The sequence below is a fragment of the Rhyacophila brunnea genome, unplaced genomic scaffold, assembly GCF_057557595.1.
Source record: "Rhyacophila brunnea isolate RB1 unplaced genomic scaffold, BYU_Rbru_1.0 scaffold_12, whole genome shotgun sequence".
NCBI classification, from domain to species: domain Eukaryota; kingdom Metazoa; phylum Arthropoda; class Insecta; order Trichoptera; family Rhyacophilidae; genus Rhyacophila; species Rhyacophila brunnea.
Genome location: NW_028232774.1, coordinates 30996454 through 31017845, shown reverse-complemented (window position 1 = coordinate 31017845; position 21392 = coordinate 30996454). Strand labels below are relative to the sequence as shown.

At 32.6% G+C, this 21392-nt stretch overlaps 1 protein-coding gene across 2 annotated transcripts; it reads right to left on the bottom strand.

The window, feature by feature from the left end:
• Nucleotides 1-516: 516 nt before the first annotated feature.
• Kr-h2 (transmembrane protein 33-containing Krueppel homolog 2) lies at nucleotides 517-19613 on the bottom strand. 2 transcript variants are annotated; one of them, XM_085961172.1, is made up of 7 exons: nucleotides 19492-19613; nucleotides 19087-19260; nucleotides 7717-7910; nucleotides 6782-6849; nucleotides 5823-5956; nucleotides 3633-3891; nucleotides 517-1478 (listed from the first exon to the last, which is right to left on the bottom strand). In XM_085961172.1, the coding sequence occupies exons 2-6, from the start codon at nucleotides 19251-19253 to the stop codon at nucleotides 3669-3671; spliced, it is 786 nt and encodes a 261-aa protein (XP_085817298.1). In that variant the 5' UTR covers nucleotides 19254-19260; nucleotides 19492-19613; the 3' UTR covers nucleotides 517-1478; nucleotides 3633-3668. The 2 variants fall into 2 exon arrangements, with proteins under 2 accessions (XP_085817298.1, XP_085817299.1); XM_085961173.1 differs by having other exon boundaries at nucleotides 609-1478; nucleotides 19375-19613.
• Nucleotides 19614-21392: the final 1779 nt, after the last annotated feature.

Here is a 21392-nt window from a genome sequence, read left to right as displayed (position 1 = left end):
AACAGTTCTCTTACTAATGAAATGATAAAATGATGAATCATATATTATAACGCAAACCAATTGATTAAACATGTAAAAAAATTAACTATTTTATATTATTATGTGTGGTGTTCTGATAAACAGTGTGGTTAATTTAATTTTTACCTTATTATCAATTAATACCCAAACCACAATGTTGTCATTATTAATAAAGTTCTAGATTTGATTTATTGCCATAAAACCTGTTAACTACTGAATGATATCAATATTATGACGTCATATAACTAGTTTTATAATCTATGATCAAAAAGAAGGTGACACCTAGATATAGAGTTTATTTTATTTGGCGTAGGTAGGTATATGAAAACATTAAAAAATATGTTAAACGTCATCAAAAGAAATGTGTTTTATTAGAGATTAAAGTAGCTAGTTTAAAAAAACATTATTTTATATAAAAAATGTATAGTCTTCTTGCTACTTAAATAAATAATCTATTTACACATTTTTTCTTTATAATAATTTATATATTTTGTATTTAATGGATTTACGATACAGAAATATGTACATTCAATCACTTTAATTATATCGAAAAGAAGTAGACATTGTCTATGATAGATTTTTTCTTTTTTGTATTGACCGATGTAGATGTTACTAAAATGCATTATGTTTATAGTGTAGTTCAAAGCAAGTATAAAAAGATTGGTAATTAATTATATTTAAAATTTTTTTAAAGTTTGTACAAATTTTTATTATAGCCTTTCCATAACATCAGCGAATTTTTGTAATATACATAGTGGTAATTATTTATAAAGGATAAAAAAAGTTATTCCTATAACTGGGCAAAAAAATTATAGATCTACTTTAAATATAATAAAAGTATACTTTATAATATTGTTCAGAAATACATATTGTCATGTAAGACAAACGGAATTATTTCTAATGCCAACATTAACAATGCACCCTTTATTTACAATCAATGAAATAAATACAGAATTTGACATTTTGTTAATATTTTAGGCTGTTACATTTCTGAAACACGGTTGCTAAATGAATAATATAAGATTAGGCATCAAACTACGTTCAATAGCCATAAACGAAGACTTTTAATAATATCATAGAGAAGAATAATAATTATAGACATTTTTCCACAGGGATACTTTACCTTATTAATTCAACAGAAATCATTACATACAGCGATTTATGGATTTTAGTTTCAAGATCCTGCTATCATATAGGGCAGCATTAGGCATCATTTTTTTGATACTTTCATTTTTTCTACGATTACATAATATAGTACTGTATGATTAAAAAAATACGAAATACGTATTCTCGATACTAGATTTTAATGGACATTAAAATTAATAAACAATAAAAAATGACAAATCATAATCACTTTTTCTATATTGAGAGTCTGTGTGCATTACAGTATATTGATTTCATTTCAACACCACGCGAAGAATGAGGATTAATATTTCGATCATCTGAGATCCATCTGCAATCTGAAAATAAAACAAATTACATTAATACAGGTGGCGCGTGTGTGGTTTTCTCGTGGAAATATTATTATAATTAAAATAATATCAGTTGTTCACAAGTTTAATTACAATAATAAAGTAAATATCATAAATGATAATATGTTTTGTTCACAACATAACTAAAAATTTCTGATGCAGCATTTGACTATATAAACATTGAATATACATGCGATTGGGCCTATTATTGCAGACTAAGATCGTAGGAAATATTGTGGAGAAATGTTTCCATTGTGTGACACACAGTAATGAACATAATAGGTGTCGCCGAGAAGCCAGTAGCGAATTAAATATGGAATGTACTAGTCAGTGGTACGGTTAATGGAGACGTTCGGTATATAGTGTCACGTAGTGGTAGCTCTGTTATGTTCTAAAAATATGCAGATACATATGTAATACCCACGATGGCCGCGCGGCTTAAGTATTGGACTATTGCGTCGTGGGTCCCAGGTTCGAATCCTGGGTCTGGCAAGTACACATATTGCTTTTCAATTTGTGTATGAGTCAGAGTATGGACCTAATAGGTTGAGCAAGTGGCTGATATCCGTTTCTCGTAAAAACAAAATCTGTGAATACAAACCTCCACTCTGTGGAGACCCATATAATTTATTAACATAGTTCCGTTAGAAGAAGTGCTGTTGAATAAATATACCATCCAACAGTAAATGTAGAAATAATTACATTATTTTATACTAGTTTACGGAGTATTTCTGGGCATACTCTGCATCCATAGCATCTATGTAGTGCATGCTACTGATTAATTAATATTTACATACATATATATATATATAATGTTTCATTGAATTATCAACAAGTAATAATAAATCAAGTACAGGTAACCCCCCCGTTCAATCGCGACCCCGATGAGTTCGGATTCGTTATATCGCGATCTTTTTTTATTATCATCCAAACTTATCCACCAAATTTAATTTTGAATGTGGATGAGACAGGACTTTATTGGAAACGAATGCCAACATGTACGTTTATTTTCTCTTCTTCTTCTCTCAACTCATTGAAGAAACTGATGGAGGTGATAGAGATGCCATGCGGGTTTGGTGGAAACAATTTAATATGTATTATGAAAGCTATCAGAAACATTGATGAAGCGCGGAATGAAGTCACCCAGTCGTGTATGAAGTGTGTTTGGAAAAGGTTGTTCAGTGAAATTGTTGAAGTTCACTGCAATTATGAAAATGATATTCAAAATATCATTGAAGAGATTAGTCTTATAGCCATATCTGGAGGCATCGAAGGTGTTGATGTAGATGATATTCAGACTTTGTTAAAATCACACGGCGAACCCTCAACTAATGAAAAGCTGCAGAAAATGGACTGCCATATGTCCCTAGAAAATGACGCCTACGAACCTGTTCTCGTGCGAAAGCTAAGTGTTAAAACCATAGAAAAGGCCCTTTCTTTATCTTCACAATCAATGCATGGAGTTGTTAGAAGAGAACGACGAAGATTACGAGTGATTGAGTGCTGTAATGCATTACTTGATTGCTATAAGTATATTTAAATTACAAAATGAATTTTTAATAAATATAATTAAGAAAACATATTTACATATTCATTTTTAAAAACATAATAAATTGATGTTTAATTTATTCAGCATGACCGTTGTTGACTGATACAAACTAGCAAGATTTTTAATATGTGGTTGCAATGTTGTCAGCAACAAATGAAGGTCACTTCTGCTCACGACACCGAGACAGTTACATAGGAGCATTTGAGTAAATCCAGATTCAACAAGATAAGATGTGGGAAATGCAATAAAATATGAACATTAGCTGACTTTCTCGTAATTTAATTTCAGCATCAATTGTGTGTTGACACCAAATGAGTCTTGTCACTCAATCTGGGATATTTATATCTAATCATATTCAGTCGAACTTTCATATCCTTACGAAGATATTTTAAATTCTCACTATACACAAAGAGATCATCTTATACTTCAATAGCAATAGTTGCCAATGATGAAAATTATGTTAACTCACGACGTCTAATATAAATTTGAAAAATATTGAGACTTCTAACAAATAACGAATTTTCGGTGGTTATAACTGTCATGTCCGCCAAAGTCCTAAGCGATATTTTTTCAAACAAAAGCATACTACCAACCTCATATTAATAATCGCCATTGTGACTAGTTTGATCTTATTCCTGGGCAGGTATCGGCGGTGCGAGCTTCGAGATCATATCGACAGACCAGTGAAGCGATTTGCTGACCATCTGCGGCATGTGAGGCTTGGCCGCCACTGATTTCACCCAGACCCCCAGTTCACGGAACACACTACGGGTGTACGGGTTACGCCGCGATGTGTATCTCAATGTGAGGAATTGGTAATATACGAAAGCTGCCAGTAGTCCAGAACTGCCACTGAAAATTGAAAAAAAAAGGCCAATATTAAATTTATGTAATTATTAGGGGATGTTGATGTTCTATTTCAGTTCAAATATCATTATCAATCAATACAAAGTGGTGTAATGTAGACAATAAACAAGTTTAACAGGGAGTCGATTTCCAAAAAAAATTCAGTTAATTTATACTTATGGGGTGGCTTGAGGAATTCATAGTTTGTATATAATTGAACTTGTTGTAATACACTCAAAATACCATGTCTTTACTTATCACTAACGCCACCTATGATGTAGAGGTATAAACTTGTTGGCTTGTATTGTCTAACACTTCACTTTTTCGTCATGACAGTCGAACACGTTATTTCTATTCTAAAAACCTAAATACAATTTATCATAAATATAACAGAACTCAGCTCACTTGCCAGCCTGTGTGTGTCGAATGCCTTATACCCACCCTAGCCCAACAGTATAACTAAAGAAATGTGAGCAATTGTATATAACCATGAACTTTGGCATAATTAATAGACATTTATCCTAAGGATGATTTTTAAGATATTGAGCTACTTCAAAACTTACCTAGTAGCTGAGTTTGCACAATAGTCATGTGGTATATAGTGCTGAATATTTTAATTCAAAGTTAAACTTAACATTTTGCAATTGGACGCTAATGAGATACCAAGATGTAAGCACAATCACATAATTTACAATGTTTTTTTTTTGATTCAATAGATTATTTTTTAAGCAATTATATTAGCTTAGGCATAATGTGTCAGTTTATGATGTAGTGAGTCCTGGATTTGCAGAATATGGACCTAAGTTGAACAAGTGGCTCGTAAAAACAAAAATCTGTTAATACAACCTGTACTCTGTGGAGGCCCATACGATCCTTTTTGGATCAAACACAGTTGAAGTATGTATGTATTTTAAGTAATTATTGTTTTAAGCCTTTTAAAACTTTGCTCAAAAGATTTCTTAAAGATTTTACAAAAAAATCATTGCTTTTTCAAGGTGTTTATTTAAATGTTCAGTATTCATCATGCCAAACCAAAGTTCAGATACAAAAAGTGCACAGTTTTTTGGATTTTCGTGGCTACTCCAATAAAATATTTTTTAGTATTATTCAAAATATAATTTAAATAAATAAGTAGGTAGGTATGTAAATCGCAAATAAAAATAAAAAAAGTGTATTATTTTTTTATTGTGACCATAGACATTATGAACATTTTTTGATCCCTTATACGTCAGAAATACTCGGTCACACAAATAGATGGCATTACGGTCACACACAATCGCATTGTTGCAGGGTCAGTTCAATGACCAATCAGAACTAAGCCATGGCTCAGCTAATCAACACTCGAGGTGCAAGTTGCCGAACACTATACTTTTTCATGTCATGCTTTTCAAATGGTCATTAAATGTTAATTTCTAAGATGAGAAAAGTCATAGTCAAATTATAATAACATATACATACATTTTCCCTACATAGATCCCTACGGATTATCTAGGTTTAGCTTGCAAAGATATCACAAATTACTCATTTTCAACCTTTAGACAGCACACTGGCCCTTAATACATTTTAAATGTTTGGTATATTTAAATCATCCAGTAGTATTTAGCAAAATTGTTTCAAACCATACATAATTATAAATATTGTATAGATAGAAGAATATTTTTTTATCTATTATGGTTTGATTTAGGCAGGGGGCAGTGTTGCCATCTTTTTCTATGCTCATTATAGTACGAAGGCGTAAAAATTATAGTATTTCTAAAAAATATATAATACAGGAACATTTTTCGTCTTGAATCCTTTAAAATTATAGTATTTTGGTATATTTGGCGTAAAATTATAGTATTTTACATTTTTCGCGGAATTAAAATTATAGTATTGTACTATAATTATAGTACGGTTGGGATATGACGTATTGAAAAGATTAGACAGGGGACACTTACGATAGGATCATAATGACACAGCATGGCATCAGTAAGATCTCGGAGAAGGCGACAGCTTTGAGAATGTTTCGAGACTGGAGTTCCACGAGGGAGATGATCAGACGAGCGCCCCACCATGAATTCTGTCCTAGAGTCTAACCAAGGAATAAAATAAAATATTGTAATCAATTTGTCATGGTAGTAACAGACATTCTGCAGGAATTTTTATTTTTGTTTCCCTATTTTTAACCTCTTCACCTATATTATAGTATATAACAGTAGATTAAGTGATAGATAGATATAGAGGGATATTTAGTTGAGATGTTGATTAGAAATTGTGGGTTTTATATGGTGTTTATGCTTGGTTAAGCCGGCTCGCACATCACAACTCGCCTCGTGTGCCTGATCGCCATAAATCAAAACTTCCGAGAACGGGCAGCCGGTGTTCCATGATAAAACCTCGCACATCTGCCTAGCGATATCGACATTCGCCTCCGAACGCGGCGACAGTCTGGAGAGAAATGGCCGATTGTGCGGCTATGCGCATGCGCGGAGTCGATATTGGCTGGACATCGACATGCAGGCTTTGGCCAATGCAACTCGACGCATCTCGCAGCGTCGCAGAGTCACAGTTGCATCGGCCAATCTGCGAAGCTCCATTTGATAACGTTTGTTTCTTGGTTTACGATGACGCCACATCGACGAATTCGTCGTAAGACGCATGCGGCGAGTTCTGATGTGCGAGCCCACTTAGTCTTGATCACGACATATCTGTGTATGGCATGAATATGTTCAATGTTCAAATGAAAAACATCAATTCTCAGGGCAGCTATTTCTATGTTTGGCTTTCTGTGGTAAATTTAATTTAATAAAAGACGAGATTTTTATAATATTTCGTGACTGTCTTTTCTTATATAACCATATTTTATAATATCCTAAAATAATTAACACATATGGTCACATATCGTGGAGTTACTTACGTCTAGAATTGTGAGTGAATAACTTGACGCATGAAGAAGGGCGAGGAGTCCAATTGGCACCACAACAACTGATCATCAAGTCAAGGAAATAAAGAAGCTTTTATAATTAAAAGTATAATAAATTAAATATTTTACAACCATGTTCTCAATAAAGGATTAATTGAATGGCTTACATCCAGATCCCGTCAATAGCATATTTTAGAGAAGGCCAAGACATCTAAATTGCATTAATTAATACAATAAAAATATATCAAAACATCAACATACATAACACGTTTAATATAAAAAAAATATAAGTAGGTATATTTGATAGCATAGTAAAACAACAGTAAAAACTAAACTTATCTATGCATAATATATTCAATTCAGATTATCTTATATTATCAAAATTCAATTTGTAGTGTTTCTGTACTTCCATACAAAATATATGTTGTTTTTTTTTTTTTTTTTAAATATAATTGTTATATTAATAGAAAAAACTTGTTTACCTTGAAGACACAAGTCAGCAAGTAAGTTGAATATAATAAAAAAAAAAGCAGTTTGCCATAGAAGATATTCTTTGCCATAAGAACATTAAATAACTATCACAGAACAAAATTGTATGATAAAGGTGTTTTGAAGTAAGTAATAATTTATAAATATAATCGTAATTTTTTTATTGATCAAGTAAAGCACGGACCATAAACTAATTTTTGTATTATTTTTCAAATCTTCAGTCAACATGATTGCCGACACTGTCTGATTAAATGTTTTTCAACACCTGTTTCTTCTATATTTCTGTACTGGTTTACCGTAGCAGCATAAATACAAATGTTTCAGGTTATATTTTGAGGTGCTAACAACATGATTTTCCATTAACTATATCTAGGTGAGAGACAGTCTCTGCACTGTGAGTATTTTGTAAATGATTTGTTGGTTGTAATTTGAAAGGATACGCATAACTGGCGCGCCGAACAGGAAAATGAGCGAGAAGATAACGTTGTGGCAGGAGTCCTCAAGCATGAGCAGCGTGAGGAACTGTCCCAACCGCTCTCGGGAGAGGGGGATGCCCGGGAGCCGCTGGTGCAGTCTCAGGGCACTACTCGCCGCGTTCGACAGCAGTGCTTTGTAATAGGCGCTTCCAGCATGGCTAAAAAATAAAACATTCAATATAATTAGACAGTTAACGGAAATAATCCAAACATACTTTTAGAGAGGTTTTGCAACTACATTATGTCACTATTACCAAAATAATCCAATCAATAAGGGGCTGAGATTCAATAATTATTGGTAACATATTCCCAACCTTTTTCACTTTTATTTCACTATTTTATATATATGTATACCAGTGATACTTAAACTATGCAGTATTCACACTCCCATGTTCGACAAATTTAATAATTCCAGACAATCTTAATTTATTGTGCTGATACACGTTACATGGTCACAATGATAATATCTCATTGTTATAGCTGTTGACCTCCAGTGAAGTTGTTTTCTGACGTGATATACTTAAATAAGATTTTTGCAAAAAGCACATAACATCTCAGCTTGACTGGTTTCAAAAATACTTTTTAGAAGATACTTGACTGCTGACTAGATAATTACTTCACATTAATGAAACTGGTATTGTTAAAATACAATTATTACTCTGTAAAATATATTATAATATGAAAGTTAACATCTCGGTTGGCTTATATTAGGAAATTTCAACATGATTTGTGAGTGCATCGGTGTTATAAAAGGATAGCATGCTAATTATATCGAATGGCCACCTAATCGTTACGCGCTAGGCACGTCTTTAGCGTCCAATGTATTAATATTGACATGTTCACGTGGATTCAAGACCTTAGAGACATGAGGGTAGTTTTATTCCACGATTTGAGAAAATGTGTGGTGAATAACAGGCTCACAGGATAGGCATGCCATACATACACTATTTAGGGCGACACATTCTTAGAAGCAGAAAATAAAGGAAGGAAGGAGATTAAGTTACTTTTGAAAGTGAGTTTCATGGTATTGAATGTTTTTTTGCTGATAGGGTTTACTCGCTTCAAACACATTGTGTGCACTGTCAGAACTTAACAGATTTTTAATGTTTTTGTACATTTAGGATATGTGAGGAGAAATGATAAAACAATAAATTTATATACAATTTCAGGCTAAAATGAAAGGGGGCAGCATTTTGCTTCTGCTTATTTTTAGTGCGCCATGAAATGAAAATACTGTAGGCAAAGATTCCATCAAAATGTTACTGACCGATGACAGAAAATCAGTAAATACCAAAGCTTGTGGAAAGTCAAGATTGTTGGCTATATTAATAGAGAATAAAATATAAATTTAACCTACGGCAATTCTGCAAACTCATCCAATGCTTCTACTATGAATGTTATCCACTAGTGTAAAATGATTTGTAGTATGCCACTGACATAAACGCACTAATATAAACAAACGTTATGATGTTTTAAGTACTTCAGTAAGTAAGTCATTTTTTGTGTACAAAATATAAACTAAACATACTTTTATTAAATATTTTTTTTATTCAACGAATAATTCATAAGATTTAAGAATGTTAAATCTTGTGAATTATTCGTTGAATAAAAAAAATATTTCATTAAAAATTATGGTACTGTTCGGTTATGAGGAATACAGCGGAAAAGACATTTTTAAAATAGTCGATATACTGGATTATTTGTAAGATTAACCTAACCAAACCTAACCTAACCCAAACTAACAAATAATCCAGTATATCGGGTATTTTCAAAATGTGTTTTCCGCTGTATTCCTCATAACCGAACAGTACCAAAATTATTAACAAGTTCAAGTAAATTACAACAAAATTTGTGATCCGTGACGTCGGTTAGTAATTAAAGTAATACTTACCTACTTTGATTTAAAATACAAAACCCGATTGCCAATAGACTCAATTTGGGAAACGCTTCAGAGAGTATTAAAAGCCATTAGTTAAAATTTGTCGCAATTAAGTATGACTCCTTTAGTATAGTGGTCTATGTGCGTGGGCGCAATACCCGAGAGATGCAGGTTCGATTCCTGCGGGGTATCTTAGTTTTTTTAAAAAGATTTTTTCTATTGGTTATAAATAAATTTTCTCAGAAGTGTTTTCAAAATTATATACTTTTATATCATCACTTTCATGGTGGGACAATTTTATTAAAGGTTATTAGTACTTTTCGATTAAACGAATGACATAATTGGGCACAGAAATACACTGTGCAATTTTGGCAGACTTGCTCCAGCTGCGTTATTACATAACCGTTTTCGCAAAGGAGGAAATATTATTGCAGTCATATTATACCAAATTAATAATATCTCAGCGGTTTAATTTCTAATAAAAGCAAAATAGTTATATAAAAAAACTGGACAAGTTGCTTGGCGAGTGGACAACTGCTAGACAAATGCCGGCATACAGTGTTACGCTCTAAAACCCGCTGGATAGACGAACTCATAAAGTTCGGTGAATGAACATGGCAGCGAAGAACTAGGGACCGAGAGGAGTGGAGAGTTATGGGGAGGCCTTCATCCTCCCCCGACTGATGATGATGATACAGTTACCACTTTTATTTCATTAATAATTCAAAGCAAGCTTTTGATATTTTGTTTGACATGGTTTTAAACAAATGAAAAGTTCATAAAAGATCTAGCTACTATTCGCAAAAATATATATTATATCATTCTATACATTTATATTATGTTTTATTCATTAGACTTTTGAAAAAGGTATCTCGAAAGCCTTTGATTTTTTACGCTTCACTGAAGTTTCCACTTAATGGTAGATCAGATTTGTACAAAACTAAGTATATAACATCATGACTATCAAAATTTGATGAGAAATAATGTCTTCAAATGAAAATGTGTTATAGAATCAATTGAACTCTTCATTGACTGCATTGACCGTTTCTAATTTAATAAAGCGATTATGTAACCATGAAGGCCAGTTTTGGGCATAGTTTACTTTTAGGAAGTTTGAATAATAAAATTATAATGACCTATGTAGATGAGTAACCAAGATTTAATAAAAAAAATTATGAATTACAAAAACCTATTGAAGTACAAGGTGCAATGTACAATATTTAGCAAACCGATAATTAGAAAACATTTTAAACTATTCCGTCAAGGTTGTAAATCAATTAAAAATGTTGCCGATATTCTGACTCTGTTTCTTGTTCCGCATGGAGTAGAAATGTCCATTTGTCTGGATCAAAAATACGTAAAATATCACCAATCAATAATTAGAGGTTCGGGTACAAGGATCCTTGTTATCCGAGAGTAATTAGGACTGAAAAAATATCTCTTAAAGCGAATCTTTGCCATTTACTTGCTTCCAATAAAGGAAAATTCCGATTATATAAGCAGACACAAAAGTCTAGCAGTAGGTATTAAGTATGAATAATTACATATTCACACTGTCAACATGTTTTTGACACAGTGTTAAGGTTTATTTGTAAACAAGACGCCATTATTAATTACATGCCATATAATTGCCATGTCAATGAAAAATGTGATGATACTGTGGGTACTTCGTATCCAGTTCATTAATGTAATTTACTAAGTACTAATAAAACAAATATTACGTCATTATATTAGCTATTAATTTACAATTAGGTAATTATATATTTTTATATTCTGCATTTTTATACTATTAAGTACCAATATAAGTAAATTAAAAACTATTTTAATAATCGAATCACAAAACCCGTTCTATCGAATTTTTCTACTTAAAAAAAATCACAAAAAAACTGTTTTCACAACATATGACGTGAATACATTTTATTTTATTTTTAGACTTCTTTTATATTTGCTGACATAAAACAGTGTTGACACATAACCCAATTTGCAAGGAAATGTAATAAATAAGGACTTCTGTAATTTATAATAAAGAGGGTTTTAAAAATGTTCTGAATTGGTTTGCGACATGACAACTCAATTATCAGGCAATCGGAATTTAAAAAGTACTAACAATTTCGATAACGGAACACAACGTTGCCTTGCCAAATTAAAATTTTCGCATTACTAATTATATTTTGATATATGCATGGCTTTCGACTTTATTCCGATTTAGCGTTGGACATTCCATAGAGAATTTGTAGATAAAAGTCTAGAAGTCACACTTGTATGTCACACAAATTCTACATAGAGGTTATAATAATTTCATTATCCCATAGGGCCGAAGCACACTGGAGCCGACTCATGCCACCTACGCCTTTCAGTGTGCTGTGACCCATAGATATCATTCAATTGATACTATGGATTTATATGGGTCAACTCTCAAGTCACATAGTACACACTGCAGATTGATCTATATTTAACATATATAATTTTGAAAAACACTTTCTGAGAGAATATATTGTAACCAATAGAAAAAATCTTTTTTGAAAAAAAGTAAGCCAACCCGACGGGGAATCGAACTCTGTATCTCCCAGGTTTACGCCCTGATCCGTGCATTACCACTATGCTACGAGGTGACATACTAATTGCGACAAATTTTAACTATTGGTCAATTTTTGATACCTATTCATCAGTGCTCTTCCAAATCAAGCTACTTTGGCAATCGATTTTTGTTTCTTAAATCAAAGTAGGTAACTATTTACTATTACTTTGATTACTAACCGACGTCGTGGAATTTCTCCAATATTTTTTAAGACTGATGAGTAGGTATTAAAAATTGACCAATAGCTAAAATTTGTCGCAATTAGTATGTCACCTCGTAGCATAGTGGTAATGCACAGATCAGGGCGTAAACCTGGGAGATACAGAGTTCGATTCCCCATCGGGTTGGCTTACTTTTTTTCAAAAAACATTTTTTCTATTGGTTATAATATATTCTCTCAGAAAGTGTTTTTCAAAATTATATATGTTCAATAATCAGAATGATATATTCTTAAATCTTGTGAATTATTCGTTGAATAAAAGAAATAGTTGATCTATATTTAAGTTTAACGGTCTAAAACATATTTTAACATAATGCTTACGGCCCTTTTAATTAATTTTGTAATTAACATGTTAATTTGCATTTGAAAAGTAATTAGCAAAAAGACAATTTTGTGCGGCCCGTAAGCTATGGGTTAATACGAAGCTCTGAACCTATATACATGAATAAAATAAATGTCAATAACCAATATATGAGACACATGGTATTTAAATTTACAGATTTCATAATATCATAGAATACTTAATTCAATCACCAAGGATTTTTTGAGTTAATTTTCTTAGCTGTAGTGTGTTTAGCAATGTAACATCGACGTTCCGATATATATATTGGATCTAGTGTTTTCAATAATTTCTTACACAAGTAATAAACATAATATTAAATGTGACTTCCAGATTTAAAGCATCAAGGTATAGAGCACCGGCTGCTAACAAAAATGAAATTATAAAATACATAATTCATTAGAACCTTAACAAAGACCGAGCTCCACCTAATACTGACAATTATTTTTATTCACCTCATTATAAAAACAAGAGAAATTTTGAATTGCATGCTTCACATCACTACTTACTTGTGTACCCGACTATAACAGAGCTTCAGAATAATAAATTAGCAGACACTGTATCTTTATGCCGTTCACTAAATAATGTATAAAATTGTTACCTGCTCATTGTTAACGACTTATTAAGAAAATGGATAGCTTTCATACTACATAGACAATTTAACTGTTAAACAAAATTCTTGTTAACATTATTGGTGTATCGAAAGATGTGATATCAACTAAAATAAATGTGTGCATTCCAGGATTTTCTAAATTAAATTCTCCATCGGATCACATTCTCAACTTTGTAAATTTCTCGGATATGTTCACTTTTATGATATCCCTGAAGTTTTACTTTACAATGAACCTGAGTTTCCTCATTTTTAGGTATCGGTTTCGCAATAGTCGCACTCGGTTATTACGATCACAGATATAGCGAGATCTCGCATGTAACGAGGAAATATTCGTTGACATTTTAGTTTATGATTTTCTCCATACATTTATTCACTTTTATAATGAGCTACTTATCGGTTATATTGAGCTAAAATACGGTCTAAAATTTTCTTAAAACTGTTAATGTGTCGATCGTTTACAAACATTTCGACCCTAAGCAATAAAATCCAACCGGACAGGATGCCACCGGAATCGGATTACGTTTATGACACTAGTTAAGTACCTCTAAGTACCGACAATATTAAAAAAAGTATACACGCATATGGTTAAAATTTCATGTAAAAAATCCAAGGTTTGTGAAGTCACTAGGTCCCTACCAGCATTCATTACAATAAACAACTTCTTTTGTAATTTATGAATGCCATGCTTGTTTCAGGGAAAAATTCTAATTGTGTATTTTTGTTTGAATTGGGACTTTTTGTGTTATGTGACCGCTCATTTAAAAATACCCAGTCTCTGATATAACGAGCAAATTCAGTCGGTCCCATCTTCCTCGTAATAACCAAGTTCGACTGTACTTATCTATATTTCTAAAGGATCATAATAATTGTATATCTTTTTATTCATAAGACGTTTGTTCTGAAAAATAGTGTCTCAAAACCCTGTGATTTTTTTTGTTTCTTCTTAACAGTGGGTCTTAGTATAATATTCTGGATTAAAACACAAAATACTACGTGAGTTTGACAAAGCAATGAGATTTTAACCTAATCACCGATCAAAACCCAAGTATGCTATTAATGTTCCGTAATATAGTCGGAATAAAGAGTGATTATTTTATGATGAATTGATAACGTACCCACAAAATGTCTATCAGCATATGTGTAACTTATTAGATACATACATGGTTCGCCAGAACTTGACTGAATTATTCAACACAAAGATAACACATTAATGAAGATAAGGTTTTTTGGATAAAAGGGATTAATATTTTGACATTATTGTATGTACATGTATTTAGCTAGTTATCCATCCACCCAATAAAGATAAATAATTATGTATTCATTTGAAGTGTACTTAGGAGATACACATACATGTAAAAATCCTCCAAAATCCACTATCTGTTGTGACTTACGTGAAGTTGGCCGTACAGCAAAATCAAACCTTATTACAGTGAAGCGCGATGGGTAACCGAAAAAGGTTAGAGGAAAATTACACCTATCTATATCTATAGAGAAACACAAAATTCTTTGAGCAGAACACTTATGTATTTATAACTTGACAAATAGGCTGGAATAATATATCGGTTTAGTATATAATTATAGAGATGTCACTGTTCGTATTTTAAAATTGCTAAAAAATATTTAAGTCGTTTTGCATTATCGACATAAATAGTTCACACTAAACGTTGTCAGTCGTAGGTACTTATTTAGTTTCATATGAAGCGCCTAGTTTCAAAAGCCCCTAAAACGATTTTAGGTAGTTCTGAGAAAAATGGTTTCAGGTAGTTTTGAGAAAAATGAGAAAAAATCATATCTATTAAGTCTGTGAACTTTATGTATTTATTTTTTAATTTGTTACATTCTAAAGAGTAGTTCCGCATTCCATTTTAGCGGTATTTGAAAAGCACACCCAACCATTTTAGCGAGTTTTGAAATTTACCCTAATTTTTGATCATATGTATTGACAAATTTTGACGTTTTTTAAAGTTTAATCTTAGGCCATCATACTTATAGCTCACAAAAATATCCATCTAAATACATATCTAAGTCAAAAATTTTCAAAAGCCGTTTTAGAGGCTTTTGAAACTAGGCGTTTCATATAACTACGAATACAAATAATTACAGATGGCATTAAGTAGTTAGTTTTTAAAATTCAATTAAACCCTGCATAAGGCAAATCATAGTAGTTGAGGTAGACTGTGGAGATCCAACAAAAATAGTGTGCACTTTAAATTGTTTTCATTGAATTCGGAGTACAAATTGCAGATGGTGTGGGTTAGATTTATAAAATAATTCATGTTACCACTCTGTCTAACCAAACCATAATGGATAAATATTATTCTATCTGTAAAATATCTAAAATTATGTATGATTCAAAAGCATAATCTTTGGATAGAAGAATATATTTTATCTGGTATCTACTTATTATGGTCTGCTTTAGGTTTAATAATCGAATTTTGAAAACTAACCAATACCATCTGCAATTTTTATTCTTAGGCATAAAGCCCACCAACGCGGTGCTCTCTCTACGAAGTAGGCCCCCTCCCACCTGCGCATTACCCTTCACCTATGTAATAAGGGGCTCAAGGAGCACAAAATAATTATTATTATCAGCGTCTCTCATAACAAAGCAATAAAAATATTATTAAATTTCTCGGGGCTTGTAATTAACCCATTGCAGACAGATTTAATTTTTCAGGATCATTTAAAAAGGCACGCTGATTACTAAAATTGATATTACTCATATATTATTCATTCAATTCAAATAAATCTTTGAAATATTTATAGGTTTTGAATTTTTCTATTAAGTATTTATATTTTAAGTAAACTTTGTGTATAAGTGGAATGAAAAAAAACATGTCAAATATAGTTTTTTGGTTTTTTTTAGCCTTTTTTTATACAAAATGACATAGATAAAAAGTCTATGATAGAAGTAAATAATAAAAGAAAGATAAACTAAAACTGGAGCTAAATATAATACTCTTCAAGATATTTAGAAGATGGAGGGCCATTTTATGTTTATTACTGTCTCAAACACCTCATACCTACCGAACTGATCATTATTTTGACAAATTTAAATAAAAATAGATTTTATAAATCAAATATTTCTTAAAAAATATATCGGACCGTATATAACTAACTTCATAAAATGATAGCTACATATATTATTAAGTAATTTCAACTTTAAAAAAAATCAAAATATGATTAAATTTTTTTTATTTTCATCATGTCCTGCATCCTGTAACACCGGCGCCAAATTGGCGCCGATAGGGCGCGATGGGTTAATATTCACGATGACATCATTATACCAGCGAAATATTGGATACGCAATAACTAAACAAAGAGTTCACTGTTATTAAATAATGGCTTCTCGCCCGTCTATCGACGACGCTGCCAGGAGCGTGATTTTGCTTGCCGTGTTCAATGAATGGACTACGTTGTATTTTCGTTAATTCGTATCGCTGAGAAGCCAAAAAACGATGACTCATGGGGCAGGCGGGCACAATGCGTCGTCAAATCCAGTGTGCGCTGGCGTATTTGATTACGTTGTATTTTCGATGATTTACGTGCCACTTGTGAAATTTTGCACGAGAGCCCCACTTGCTGCGTTAAGTGGGTTTTACGCCTTAGTTCAATGAAAAGTATGACTGGCAAAGTTTAGTCTGCACTATTTATGTCTGCTCTCCACAGCCTACCTCCACCCTTCTCCGCTGGCGTATCCTATATGATAGCTCAATAGAGAGAAATAACAAATAATCCACCACTGAAGCATGATAAAAAAAAACAAAATTGTTTCCTACTTCAAGCTTGGACGGTTCAGTTAAAATTAGATGATTTTTGTGATATAAAAAATTTAAGGTTACAAATGGGTCTATAAAAACAGAATTTTTAAAAAGTATTTTATCAATCGTAATAATTAGAAACTAAGTAGGTATTCAATTCTTAGCTTTGAATAATATTATTAATTAAGCATTAAACTGGTTTCAAATACTACTTACACACAGTGACCGATGTATAATAATTATGAACATGCAATGCAGTGAGCGTAGAAGTATAATTATTATTGTACTTCTGTAAGTAATTAAGTATTTATTATAATAATATTATAATAACCATTAAAATAAAAATGTCACTAATTATACCATTGGATTTTTCAAAACTTATAATGTTCAATAAACTTAATTTAAGTACTTACAAAAAAAAATTATATGTGGGTAGTTTTGCATTATAGCGCCTGTACGCATACGTGCGTGGATTTACTTGTACCAATAGTGTGTATTTTAAACTACCGCAATAATAACTGTTTACACGTAAAAGTGCTGACTGTTTCGCTAATCTCATTCTTCAAGCGTATGCGAGACGCAATGTTGTCATTGTACGGTGTATTTGACATGTTGTGATGTTAAACATGCCGGTGTAGGTTGTTTTTTTTCCGGCTGGTTCGCCACTATCGTTCTATTATGCAGGCCTAGATATAAAATAATCTTACTTTCGCGTTGAATTTGGAACCTTCCAAACTTGTTTGATTTATGCACGCAATCTTGCCAACTGCAGGATAATACATGTTTCCCCATACATTTTATTACTGTGCACAGTAAATCTATGCACATGTAAACAGGGTATTAAGCTATGGTTTATATATAGCTAATGTTTTATGATTTATAGCCTCATTCATTGTACATGGAACATGTGTATGAAGAATTACAAAATATCAAAGCTAAATTTTCCAGGACCTTTGGACGGATTGTAAAAACTTGTATGGTAACATTGAAAACAAAATTGCGATACTGCCGAATAATAAAAAAATTAAAATAAGTTAATTCATGCCATCTAACTTAATCATATTTAATTAAATCTGTTCTTTGTCCTGCTGAAATATAGGAATACTTTTTTTAAGATAAAATATAATTTTTGCTACTAAGCAAGTAGATTTTATTACCAGTTTTTTGTATGAGAAATGAAGGTTGCGAACCACTTATCAAACCCATTGGATTCTCGTTCTGAATCAAAGATATATAGATGCCAGTATATTATACAATCCGTATAAGTATACTGGCAAATATTCATTTTCATGTTCCCAACAATATCACTCTTACGGTCTTCATGATACCTTGTCGCAGAACAGGTGTGATGTTTCATGATGCTGTGTATCGTGCGATTAACATATTTGATGGCACCATTAAGTTGATTTGTTTTTTATCAACTGTGTCATGTTTGTGGACGTGTTAAATAGGTTAGATTTATAATTGTATTAATTTATCATTTTACTCTAATATCTACATAAGCATAATACTGTCTTTTCTTCTTCTATCTTGTTATACTGGTTATTATTTTATAATTAAGTCATTTTTAAAATTTTGTATTAAGTAATTATGTATTATGGCGCATTGGCCAATCGCTGTAATGCCGTAATACTTTCTAAATAAATAAATTACTGTCACCGACCACTTCGTCAGATCTAATTTACGTTCAAATAAATAACTTTCTCATTTTGTTCAATATAATTGTTTCGACAGGCATTATTAAACTTCTAAGCAACTAATTATTTATAGAAATATTACAATCACAAAATTAAGCATACATACAACTTTCAGATAATAAAATCAGATGCTGCACTTTCTTTTTAAGTAAAAAGAAAGTGAAGATATGACGAATTTGCAATATTCTGTCAAAGGTTATGTAGGCATCTACTGTCAAAATAGTCATTGAAATAAAATACACTCACTTAAAAATGGGAACCAGGTATCCCAGACAAAAGAGAATTGTGAATATCCTGGTGAGCCACAGCGCTACATCTACTATATTTGCCTGGACGTGGGCTTTTAGGGCTCCGATTCCCTTTTCAGGAACTGGTTCTCGTTCCCTATTCGCTGTCGATGCATCATCACCCATTTTAATTCTGAAACAAAAATGTTTTCACTGCACTTAAACCACAATATTAATATAGATTAACACGCATCGAATACACTTTGGAAATCAATCAAATTAATTATTAAGGAATGCAAGTATGCACCTCCTTCAATTGGATAGGTATTCTCACAAAACACACGGTTAAATGAACAAGATATCCCCAAAGCCACGCCACAATGTGTTACGCGTGAATTTAAGATTGCATATAATTTCACCATACCTTCACAAATTATAGTCAACACGACAACTTAAAGTGACACTACAAATAAATAATTTTGTAGGTTCTAGAAATTCACACTTCACCTTCGCACTTGCTTTGCTACCTGTATACGTCATTCATATGAAACGAATGTTTCCTTGGTTCACCAGTAGGTGGCCATCATAGACTAATGTGGCCATATCATAATAATAATGATCATATATCCCGGAATCTGTCAGCTGATTCGTTTCAGTTTCCGACTGTCTATCTATTTATCTGGATGTTGTTGGAAAAAAGTATATACATTTTATAAAATATGCTTACTATTGGATTCTAAAACAAAACATAAATTTTATATTCACAAATACAACAAATGTTTCCTTGATAAAGTAAGATTAATACCTTGTAATTATTGTAAGTAGGTATTCATTTGTTAAATAATTTTATTATCAAGCTATCTTTTTAGCTAAACCAGCAGTAAGTAAGTAGGTATAAAAGCATTAATCTGTCTACCAGCGACGCGACGACGGCCGCATATAACAAGTATTTTGAAGGTTAACCAGAACAAGCCATCAACAAGATGTTAAAAAATAAAAAGATAATCCTTGTTAAACTTTTCAACATATTATTGTAAAATCTTTTCCACTTTTCAACAAGGAGGCAGTCATTTTTTTTTAAATTTTTAGTAATTATCATCAGATTCAAATATCTACTTAGGTGCTATAGTTGGCTACAATGGTAGATTTTCCAGTGAACTTGAAATCCGCCTGGGTGTAGCGGGTCTCAGCTTTTGAGCTATGAGTCTCCACCGAATCGTAGGTACCTGTGCATTGGTACGACCGCATTATAAACACTCGAGTTCACGAGTGGACACGGAAGCCCTCGGTGATTGAAGTAATCGCGAGGAGACGCTTCACGTGGTTAGAATATGTGTTCCGGATGCCACCAGAGAGTGCGACACTTCGTACCACTGAGGCACAACCTAAAGGGTGCCGTCAACAAAAGCGATCTACGCGCTGGACGTTTCACGTGGCGAGAGTCGCGAGACGAAGCGGTGAACCGTGGGAAGTGGCGCGACCTTGTGCTTGCCCAATTCCTTAACACTGGGATGTGGCAAGGTGAAGTCGTCATAATTATCATTAGAAGTAGGAGGAGAAAGTAATTAATATTGTAAGCAAATTGCAACATATAATATTTCCTCAACAGGGTGGCAAGGTCTGGAAATTAGAGGAAATTAGAGCCAGTATAGACTAGCCTTATAAAGCGCCAAAAAAGAGAGTTTGCACGATTGCATAACGACATTTTAATAATAAAATAAACATAATGCTCATTTTTTTCATGCTTGGCTTGGTTGGCATTCTAACAACGGCACCGTTATCATTATTTGGTTATTTTAGTAGCTCATACTATTTTCGAAAATTAGTAGGTACCAGGCGCTCACACAAGGGCGGGGGGAGGGCGATCTTTACTGAACCATTTGATACTCTGACCAGTTTGGTAGAGCTGCACTCGAACCAATCACAGAGGTTCTTAAGTCGCAAGATTCGGCGTCATCCTCTGCTACTCTTACCGTTGAATTTTCATTAGATAACTAGTTGGGGAATGCTATGCTTTTCCTCTCATAATATGGCTGAGGTACTGTAGTTTCCTGGTTTTGATACTACTCTGAACTTCTCGGTCTTGTCCCATCCGACTGAAAACGTCAACATTTTGTCACTCGTTCAGTCCAAGGATTTTTGAGGTTACGTCCAGTGGCGCACCCAGGATTTAATATTGGGGGGGGCCAAGGAGGAGAATGTGAATTAGTCCATACGATCTTTTTATTCTTCACAGCCTAATTTCTCGTTTATCGGTCTTTTATCTATTGCACTCGGTGTACCTACACCATGGTCCCCACATCCTGAAATGGGCTCTCAGGCTAC

Coding starts and splice junctions, on each gene's coding strand:
- Kr-h2 (XM_085961172.1), bottom strand. CDS start 19,253: ATGGGTGATGATGCATCGACAGCGAATAGGGAACGAGAACCAGTTCCT. Junction 5,957..6,781: donor ATTCACTCACAATTCTAGAC/GTAAGTAACTCC, acceptor TTCCTTGGTTAG/ACTCTAGGACAGAATTCATG. Junction 3,892..5,822: donor TGTGTCATTATGATCCTATC/GTAAGTGTCCCC, acceptor TTCAATTTTCAG/TGGCAGTTCTGGACTACTGG.